Source organism: Cynoglossus semilaevis, chromosome 7 (assembly GCF_000523025.1).
Source record: "Cynoglossus semilaevis isolate Cse_v1.0 chromosome 7, Cse_v1.0, whole genome shotgun sequence".
Classification (NCBI taxonomy): domain Eukaryota; kingdom Metazoa; phylum Chordata; class Actinopteri; order Pleuronectiformes; family Cynoglossidae; genus Cynoglossus; species Cynoglossus semilaevis.
The window spans coordinates 7,369,793-7,380,945 of NC_024313.1; the positions used below are offsets into that span (position 1 = coordinate 7,369,793).

The 11,153-nt window shown below is 41.3% G+C and overlaps 1 protein-coding gene across 2 annotated transcripts in view; it reads left to right on the forward strand.

The window, feature by feature from the left end:
* Positions 1-11,153, forward strand: part of LOC103380993 (MAM domain-containing glycosylphosphatidylinositol anchor protein 2) — a 126,402-nt gene that overhangs the window by 43,012 nt on the left and 72,237 nt on the right. For both annotated transcript variants that reach the window (XR_003050095.1, XM_008313149.3), the window contains exons 2-3: positions 5,417-5,556; positions 9,892-10,066. Coding sequence is in view for 1 of the 2 variants with exons in the window: in XM_008313149.3 (XP_008311371.1) it covers positions 5,417-5,556; positions 9,892-10,066 (315 nt within the window). In the remaining variant the exon portion in view is untranslated. The remainder of the gene's footprint in view (positions 1-5,416; positions 5,557-9,891; positions 10,067-11,153) is intronic.

Here is an 11,153-nt window from a genome sequence, read left to right on the forward strand (position 1 = left end):
CATAGACAGCACCATAGACAGCACCATAGACAGAGGCAGCACTGATGTTGCTGCTGGTATTTCCTCAAATGTTCATATCTACTTAACAGCTTCACCAAATCCATTTTCATCAAGCCCATGTCTTTCCTTCAAAACAGCATACATAACATCAGGCTCTTGTGAAAGCGGTATATGCAGCTGTAGAAGGTCAAGATCCATAACTCCTGCTGTTGGTTGATGTAACGCTGGAGCAGAGATAAATCCGTCCTCTAAATCTCTCAACTCTCACCCTCCACCATCCACAGTCATTCCCCCTTTCCCCCTCCATCTCAGCAGGGCTCTGGCAGGTTCACACTGGCCTAATTTTAGATAAAACAACTCACTGAGACAGATATGGTTGTGGACATGCACCTCCTCCTGTGTGAGAGGGTATTTTAAGGAGCATTGTTATAGTAAGGGTTAGGGTAGGGGTGAAGGGTATGCATTGTGGCTAAAAATACAAATAAACAATGTGTCTGTGTTGCCTAATTAAAAATAGCCCCTTTCTGACAGCCACAGATGGGTACAGTTCGTGGTGTTATGACCCTGCAGTGTCTTTGTTTATTGAGTGGCTGAGCTAACTCTGGAGATCTGGGGGAAAAAAATACAATATTTATTATTTAAACTGGATTCAAATCGGGGAATGTCTTGAGTTTAAATGAAATATTTGCTCATTTTCCCCCTCTGTAGTATGAACGTTGGTCAGATATAATTTTTCTCGGTCTTTCTGTGAGGATGTTGTGACATTTTGGTGATGTCATTGCATGTCTTTGAAGTTGTTAGGATTGCTATCAATGATAGTCACACGTAGTGGAATAACGTGTTCTGCTCTGCTGCTGTCTTAGCGTGCTATGGTTATTAATATTTTTTTAGCCTCACACTTCACACTAGGTGATGGATTATCTGAGCCGAGGCCAAATCTATACAGAGACTCGTTTACAATAGGAGCGCGGGCCCCGGAGTGCATGCAAGTGCGTAGCAGTGTGTAATCAATATGCTGTGACAACGCCTGACGAAATAATATGCATGTGCTGCTGGCAAACTATTTCAAGGCTTTACATGCTTGAATGATCCTATGGATGTGTTGCTTCTCAATTATATTGCAGGATGGACCAGGTGTGGGAGGGGCCAACGTGAAATCCTAGAAAATAACAGATTAGAGCGCGTGTTGCCGGTGGCAGTTGATCGTGTTTACTTATTTTGAATGTAAAAAATAGATTAATTTGCAAGAGAATTAATGACCACATAATTCATAACTGTCTTTAATCACACCTTCGCTGTGATGCATTTACAATTTGTGTTTTGAATGGTTTTTGGTATACAATCTAGGTGAAAATAAATTATTATTCCTCTCTATCTAATTGGAAGTAGTCTTTCTCTAAAGCAATTGTTTATTGTAAACTGTATGGATTTAATTGAGGCGTATCTTGTTTGGTCATTTTAAAGCAGTTGACTTTAATTCCATGTTGTTTCAAACGTACTTTAACGTGTGTCTTTTTTGGCTTCACTTCTGGCTTCTTTTGAATCTTATTAGCTTTTCTTATTATCAAATGGCAGGTAAGGCTAACTGATGTAATCAAAGGAGCCCGCGTGCATTAGTCTCAGTTGAAATATTTTATTGTGCCTCTGCTCATCACTTTTGCATTAGTCACAATTTTGGTTCAGTCGCGTGTCGCCCTGGATTTGGGTGAAACCAGGCAGCTGTTTCCTCCTGATAAGCTCTGGTAAGCCCTGACTGACAAACTCGGCATCAGGCTGCTGAATAAAATGGATCATTTGGCTGCTAAAGAGCCAGGTTTTAGCCCAGAGGAGTTTGTTGACCAAAAACAAGGCCAATAGGAAGGTGGGAAATTGACGAATGCTAATCTTACAACATTTGATGCTTGCATCATTGAGAGATGTCTACCACCACACAGGGAGTCATGTGGTTTGTTTTTTTAAACATTAACATCATTATTTTTAGATTGGCAGTTAATAAAGTCTCCAATGTTGTTTGACTAAGACACTTTTTTTCATGGAAGAGTAGAAATTCTAATTAGGTTTATTGTTTATGTTTCGATGCTGCAGTGAAAGTGTATACATTTTTATAAAATCACCCTTGAGCAGAGGCACACTCAAAATCTGAAAAAAAAAATTGAAGCATAAAAAGTAATGATTTAATAATTGATCTTTTTTTAAGTAGGACATCGCCTAAAACAAAAGCATGAGGAATTGGTTTTTCTGGAAAGCAGCTTAAAGTTGAAAACATGTTTACGTCCAATAGTTGACGAGTTTGAGTAATTTTTCAAGAAACCAATTATGTCGCGAACATGCAGCAACAATCAAACGCTGCTGCTGTGACTTCTCTTCTCTGTTTGACCGGCGCAACGGTGCTGGACTTGTTATTCCATAACGGCCGAGCTGTTTAAGGTTGGCACGCTGCCATTTTATCAAATCACCGAAATTGGCTTTTTCCACCGCAGCTCTTTTAGAACCTACAAAAGGTTTATTTCCATATGTGGAGACACAGAATCAATAATGACTGTGGTGTGATAATGAAACAATTATTTCAAAATGATTGCCTTTTGAATCGTAGATTCTCAAACTCACTTTGGGTGATGTGAGTAATTTGAGGGAACCAAGAATCACAGCAGTAACTGGTCCAAATGGCTCTGGTCCGTCTGTAAACTCCCTGTTGTGCAGTATGACAGTAGAGGTGGACAGCAGGACACTTTTGTTTCTTTGTTGTTTTGAAGCTAATAAACAGTTGAGGCACTGATTTTTTTTCCCTCCCTGCACATCTCCCATCAGTATTATTAGCAGGTGTGATTCTCGGGCCAAAAAAAAAAAAAAAGGCTCAGAGAAAGTATCCAATTACACATCTAAATGCCACAGTGGTGGTGGACATGGGTTATTGGAATATTGGCCTTAAACTTTACTGAAAAAAGTATTTTATCACATTGTAGTTGTAGTCCAAATGTGTTTGGTGATCTTCTGAACCAGTGACCTCTGACCTGCAGCCCACCATGTGACGACAGATCAACTGTCAATAATACTTTGCCCCCTGAAGTTTTTTTCAGTTTTGACAGCTGTCAGACAGTGTTATGGTGCGTTCACTCTTTCAAACACACACTGTCAGACAGTGAATGCATATTTTAAAACATTTTGTTATTTTGTGACAGTGACAGTAGGTGGTTGATGTTGGGGCGTTCCTGGGATCCAATGTGCAAGCAGTTAAAGCTAGCAAACAAAATGTGTCTACGAGATGAACAACCATGAATATTTTAGATAACAGCTCCCTGAGTATCAGCACGATCAAGGACAAGGTTTCATTGCTTAGGAAAAACATCTCAAGGTCTTTTCCGTCTTGTGCCTCTTTCAGAGGATTTTATATAATCTGTTAGCTATGCTTTTACTTATGTAGAAGCAATTGTAAATATTTCCGTTATCACTGACAAAGGCAAAAACCAAATTGATGCAAAGCCTTGTATGCGGTGACAAGTGGGTGAGTGAAGTGTAGTCTAAGAGTTTGAACAGAATCCTGTTGAAGGCGTGATGGGAGGTACTGTAAGGATAAAGTTTAACTGTGGAGTCCTGCTGGGACTGATTCAAAGCTTCTTCTCTCATCTGTATCCCTGCTACACTGACGTCTTTTATCAGTTGTTGACGTCTCACTTTATGCAACCTTACATTCCACTGCATTAATGCCTCATTATCTTTTCACTGTTCACACTGTGAGGAGAGCTGCTGTCTGGAGAGACTGAAGGAGCAGAGCAGAAAGAAAACAAATATGAAATTATGAACTATTGACCAGAGTTTCCTGTTTGCACAAGAACAAAATGATCTTATATACACCGCAACTCTCAGTGTTTCTCAGTGTGTGGGCGTGGCATTACCTTCTCCAGCATTTGAAGATCATTAATTCCGAGGTCTCTGTATTCCTGTTGGGTTGAAAGAATGCTGCAGAGACAGTGGATCAGTGCAGTAAATGGCATTAGTACTTTGTATGGCAAGTGCCCCGGGGTCTTGTTCCTAAGCCTTTTTTTGTTTTAATTTGCTGCTTTGTGTGAAGTTGCCTCACACACAGACACTTTGTCAATTTCTCACCCCCAGGTTGGATCTACTGCTATTACACTGATCTCCAAAATGGTGCGAGCTTTAGGATGAATGATAAGCAACAATCCATTGCCTTCCTAATAAGTAGTCGGCAGTTTGCAGTTAGCACACAGCTAACATCTATAACAGCGACCGTCAGTCTGTAAAGCTCAGACAGACACGCCTAATAAAACGGAGCATTAAGTTGTACACACTGAAAGAGGCAAATGCTACGGTCCATGACAGGGGAATGAGGGTGCGGGGGAGAGGGGGGTTGTTTAGCACATGGCTAAAGATACAGTGTGTCTCAGAATTCCAGTACAGAGATGAATAGAACTTCACCATTGGAGCATGAATGAAGTTAAAAGTGAGGCTGCTGCAGGGCATGATTCTGCTGATGATTCAACATAAGGAGCCCTCAACAGTCCTTGTGATTTTACCCCTATACTCGTCTTATCATAATTATATCCAATATCCAGTCCCATAATTACACCTCCCCACCCTCCAAACCGTTTTAAAAAAAACATACACTTCCTCTGAAATGCATGCTTTTGAATGCCTAACAGATGTTGATATTGTCGGGGGTTGGCTACGTGTAGCTGTTTCCTGCAGCTCAGTGGAAATGTGAATTGGACGCAGCTCATTCCTTCAACACCCACAACGTGTGTTCCTTGCACGGCAACGTCTAGATCGACATGCAGTAAATGCAAGCAAATGAAGAAACATATTTTTTCAGGATACAAGTGTGCACAGCACAGCTGCAGGTAGCCCTTAAGTTTTACTGCAGTGTCTCTGTGTAGTAAAATTAATTAGCTCACATTATGGTTTCTGGCATTTCTCTTTTTAGTTCAAATTGAATAACATTTAAAGTATATGCTAAAAATATAAAGTATTTCTGCCCTAGATGTGGACAACCTCTCTCTATAACTTATACCTACTTCCACTTAATATTGAATGTAACTTAAGATGTTAATACTATATATATATATATATATACATATATATATATATATATATATAGTATACAGTACAGTAGTATACTGTACATAGAAGAAGTCGCTGAGTATAAAAGGATGAAAGGGAGAGTGTAAGGCTAGGTGATGGCCCTCAGAGACCCTTAAAGGAAGTTGCTGCTAAAAGATGCTAGCACACACCCATCAGTTCTGTGCAGCAGTGTGTCATACAGCCTGGCCGTGGAGCTTTGAAGGAGGCTTGTTCTAGGTTAGACAGCCTCTTATTCAATAAACCATCTGTTGTGCTAAACTACTCACTCCCTGAATGACCAGAATGTTAACACACTCCGTTTTTTTTTCCTCCTCTGCAGCACCTCCAACTGTTCGCATTATACACTCAGGACACGCTTGTAATGTTGAGGAGGAGAGGCACACGGAGAGAGTGTACACAATCAGAGAAGGAGAGACCCTGGAACTTACCTGCCTGGTAACAGGGCATCCTCGGCCACAGGTTAGTAACAGTGTGTACTACATGTGTTTGGACATGTACTGGGACAGTTATTGTCTATAGCTACTTTACAGTGGGGCGTGAGGGGGCAGCATGTCAACGTCCCCGTCCATCTCGCCGTTCTTCTCTCCTTCCACACGGTCTTTTTTTTCTCTGCACCAGCCTCAGTGAGATGCAGCGGTGTCAAAAAAATGAGTCCTTTAATTATTGATGGTTTTTTTGCACTATGCACCTGTGTGTTAATAATGAAAGCTTCCAAATCTAATTAGAACGCAGGCAAAAAACAACACAAAACATCTGCCAAAACAAAATCTAATGAGTGAAAAAACAGGCCACAGTCAAAGGAACGCTGGGTCATGTATATGCACATGGGTCCTCAGCTTCTGAAAAAGAATTTTCTCTCAATCTCTTTTGTTTACTGTTGTGATCAGAGCTAATTAAAATCTTACACCATTTTTTTTTTGGTCTTATTGAATTCCTAATTGCATTTTTCCCCCATCTTAATTTATCATAACAAAAAAGTGCAAAACCACACACATTATAACAGAAAGAGCAGGGAAAGACCGCATGTTATTTATTTGCTCAGACAAAATGCCAGCTTTGTGATACATGCAGGTATAAATGTCAGCTCTGCCACAAATAACCTGACCACGTTTCATGCTGGTATTAATCTGGGCAGAATTTGCACACACTAACCTTTTTTGACATTTATTGAATGCTGCCTCCAATTGTCTTGATAACACAAATGACACGGAAATCAACACTATCTCCAACAGGACTGAGCTCATTTGTGTTCATTATTACTATTATTGCCTCTCTGATCGATGAACAAACCCATTAGTTTGAACACTTCAGGTCTGGACGCCACTAAACTCAGAATTTAATGAATTGAACAGGAAATATTGAGGCCTCCCAAATTATTAAGGGATTCAGAAACACCCTTTCCTTTTCTGTCCTCTCCCTCCTCAAGATGTCTCTGCTCTATCTGTCTGAACTTTGGAAAGTGTCATCTGTGTCCCCCCTCTGGTAGTGGAATAAAAGTGTTTATTGTTTTAAAAGCTTTCAGAAGCAGAGGAGTTTATCTGGGGTGACGGTTGGCCTGAAGCTGCTTTGGTAGACTTGCTGAACAAAAAAAAAAACACATGGTTGTATGACCCTAATCAGAAACAGACTCAAGTGGCTACAGCGATAGCAGCTTTTTTAAAGTTGTTATTAAATATTAATTTGCAGAACAGGTTCAAAGTCTGTCTTTTCCCCAAAGATATGTTTTAATAAGATGAGTTTTCTCATTATGGAAAGAGATGTGCATGTATTTCTTCATCCATCCATCTATCCATCCATCCATCCATCCATCCATCCATCCATCCTTAACGAACATCCTCACGCCCCACAATCTATTTCCTGTACAAACAAACATTCTAACCAGGAAACATGGTGACCACATAGTGAGAAAGGGTTGGAGAACAAAACACATGGGGCCTACAGCATATAGCATATACCCCCCTCCCCTCTCCCTCCCCCCCCGTGGCCCATTAAAAATAAATGGAGGAGATTACTTCTTCATGACACTATCCATCCACAACCAGGAGCCTTGAATATGTCTCCGTCTCTTCTGCTGACCATCCAATCAGAGCCAGATCTCTTCATCAGTCCTTTCACCTTCACTGTTCTCCAGCTTCATCCATTGTCTTTGATGCAAAGGAAAGACTAAAATCATCCCTGATGATAAAGACATCTGCTTCTGTTTGCACTGATATTTTTTGTTTCAGTTTTTTTTTTAATCACTGACCTGTTGCCCTAATTGTGTTAATATGAATTTAACAAATGGACAAGAACGAAGTGTGCGCTGGCTTAATTTTCGTTTCTCCCTGCACTTCTCAGCCTTCACAACAGCTCTTCTTATAAAACCCATCAGTTCCTATGAAGGCCGGGACTGTGTGATGCAGACTAGCTCAGGTGGTACACTTGCATATTTTGATATGACCCCCCGTTGCTGTTCTTGATCTCTTGATTGTCACGCTGAGCTGCACTTGGCTTCACTGCAGCCTGTCGCCATGGCCTAAAAGAGACAAAGCTAATTTAAATAACCAGTCTGTAGTTAGGGAGAAAGTAACGTCACAGCAGGCATTGTGGGAGGGTCACCAAATAGGCTTGTGCTAGCATATGATCCCTCCATTACACCAGCTACTGGGTGAATTTGAATTAGCTTTTGCCGTGACTTTGTAGCATGTGTGCTGTTGAACACCACTAGGAGTTATCTATTTATGTAGATGTTTTCCCTGTCCTTCCAAGTGTTGAACTTCCCATTGAAAAGTGTGATTTAAATGGCAGTGATTGTGTAAACTATGCACCTCTCAGTGGAACTAAATAATAAGCAACAGTTTACCTTTCATGGTCATCTTAAACATTCTGCATCAACTCTCTGCATTAAAATAATATTTGCTCTTAACCTGTAGTGGAATTGAGCATTTCATTGCCATTTAAGTTATTCCTAGATGTATGCTTACAGGCACCTCCTGAGTTTCAGCTGAGGATTATCGGAAAAGAGCAGGAGCAAATAGCCGAAGTCAAAATCCGACCAGCACTAGAAGGAGAACCAATTATCATAACCTGCAAATCTGCTAGCCCCTCTCAGATCAAGAGTATTTGCATTGCACTGAGGAAAGTGAAGAGGGTCAAACTCTTCCTGCCAGACATGCTTCAGGACTCCCCCTGTGGGTAGTGCTGCTCAAACTGCAAAATAAAAAAAAAAGTGTGAAAAAGGGAGGTATGAAAATAGCTCCAGGAAACTTGGATATTTGAAATCTCGCTGCATTCCTTATCCACTGTGGTGTGGAGGTGTAACAGACAGGGAAATATTTCTTTAGTGAATGTAAACACATTGCTTGCATGCTACAGCTAGCATATGACAAGGCAACTCAGGTTTTAATAAAATTAGAGGATATTTATATTGTTTTTGTAAGACGGACATCACAGAAGCGTTCTGGATCACAAAGACTGCTTCATGTGATGTTTTTCACTTAGTTCATATTCATAGTTTGCAGTAATATATGCATTATGTATAATGAACTCTCCCCGACCCTGTACAATCCTGTGTTTTGTTGTGGAGATAAGATTCCACACACACTGACAAAAAAGAAAGATCTTGACAGACACAGCCGTCTGGTATTAATCACTGCAGGCGATTCCTTTTAAGGTTGTGTTGGCTGTACTTCTCCACCAGTGTTGCAGATATTTTTAACTGTGCCTTAAACACATAACCCGAAATGACATCCCCCAATGCAGATCTTTTTCTCACAGATTATTGACTTACAATCATGCGTCTACTCAAATTCTTCTTTAAAGATTTATCATTATTTGCAGTCTATGAGTTACTTTTATGGAAATGTCTCTGAGTGCCATTGTACTGTGCATTTCTTCCTGTAAGTGTTATGAAGAAGACAAATGCAGGGGGAACATGACAGACACATCCCAGTTCTCTAAACTTGAACTATGATATTTAAACCAAAAGAGTGGAAGGCTTTGATTAATAAACTTTCCCGGCGTCTTAACTCTCCCCCTCGTCAACATCTATCCCCAAAGCTCCGCAAACACCCAGTGGAAGGGGGCACCATTAGCAGGTTTTGGCCACCTGCTCTTTCAATTTCCACTGTGAATCTCAGCAGGCAAAGCTGTCTGTTTGGAACAGGACCAAGCCTCAAGCTGCCGTCACCTCATGCTGAAGTCGTCTCGGGTAAAACCCCACAGATAGCGCAGCACAGCAGCGGTCTCCCGAGACGGCATCCCATCCCATCCTTCCCCACGCCGTTATATCCCCGCTCCATCTGATGCTATCTCTGCTGAATGGGATGTTATCGGGTCCTGAGATGATGCTGTCACCATGCACTGTGGAGATATTGGATTCTAATCCATAGCTATTGCATCTTAGACAGGGATGTGTGAGGCTGTGCAGGCGGAGCTAGTCCATCTGCAGCTTCCTGAGGAAGAGGGATTGAGGGCAGCTCTGTGCTCCACGGCTGGGGCTCTTTGGCCTCTAGTCCAGAGTCGCCACAGTACTGTTCATGCTGTAGGCTTTAATGAGGACAGGAGAGAGAGAGAGAGAGAGATGATAGAGAGTCAATTACAGCCTCATGTTGGAGTGTAACACTATTTCACCTTTCATTACACCTAAATGCCACGGGCTAACTAGGTCTCATCAGTTAGTGAAAGGTGCTCGTGAAGAGAATGCTGCTGAGGTCAGATTTGTGTGGAAAGGAAATCTGACAGATGTTTCACAATTAAACTGCACGTATGTGGAAAAAAAATGATGTTTACTGTGTGTACTTTTGTGTTTCTCAGATCCGATGGACAAAGACAGCCGGCAGTGTGTCGGATCGTTTCCAGGATTCCAGTGTCTTCAATGAGACACTGCACATTGCAAAGATCCTGAGGACCCAAGGAGGTCGCTACTACTGCAAGGCCGAGAACGGCCTCGGTTCCCCGGCCATCAAGTCCATCAGGGTGGACGTTTACTGTAAGTCATGAATGAACTCTTCTGGTTTTTACCATAAGACAATAAGATTAGGAAGAGCTGTTATTGTAGTCTTTGTGATGGTAGCACAAAGTAGCCTCAGCTGCACCGAAGACTCAATGAGCCACGGTGGAAATGACAGACAGAGGGCTGACACGGGGATCACCCACGACTCATACTCTTTAAATGCTAAGATACGATTAACGTATCTGTCTAACCGCACAATAAGAAGCAATAGATTAGTGGCAAATTTTCAGATTAATTTGTCATTTCTTTAAACAGGTCCACATCAGTTTCCCATTTAAATGGCGTCCTTGCGTCTGGCCTTGCACAACCGTCTGCGTGAACTTCATTAGCCAGCGCTGTTATGTCTTACATCCAGGAAACGCACGTCATTCCTCCTGAGCGCTGTTAAAGCTGTCCCCGGTGGCTAAATATAATTGATGAGCCGCTGCAGCATGAGCTATTTTTAGAGGTTTATTGCTACATTTTGAAATTAAAAAAACAGTGTTTAAGTGCTGGACCTCCCAACAACAACCCTTTATATAAGATAGCCTCCTTCTTATGTACCTGGTGTGAATATGTCTATCATTACTTAAAGAAATGTAGAGAAAACTAGAAAAGTGGGTAATGTCAAAGGTCACTGTAATTGCTATATTATATTGCAATTTTTTTATTTATTTTTTATTCAGTGTACTAGTGATAGAGAGAACTGTCCAGCTGCCTGGTGCTGATGTGGAGATCTGCTTTCTGTGTTCACTGAAAGGGTAATTTCAAGTGGAACGGCTTCTCAGAATATATTTTTACTTTTTAGTTGGCGGTGAGCAGCAGCTCTTGTTTTAATGCAATTAAATGAATAATGACGCTGCTGAGGTGCAGACGGTAAAAGTTTGCTGTGTGCAGTTTTCTGTAAGCAGAAAAGAAAGGGAAAAAAGGACAATTAATGGTAATAACTGACCTCTGCGGTCCAGGGGAGCTAATTTTAGCAGTACAGCCAGCACAGAGGTAATGTGTTTCCAAACTCAGAAGTCCATCTAAGCACATTTTGTACCTGCTGACACCTCAGTTGTGTTTGTCCACAGTTGCGTCT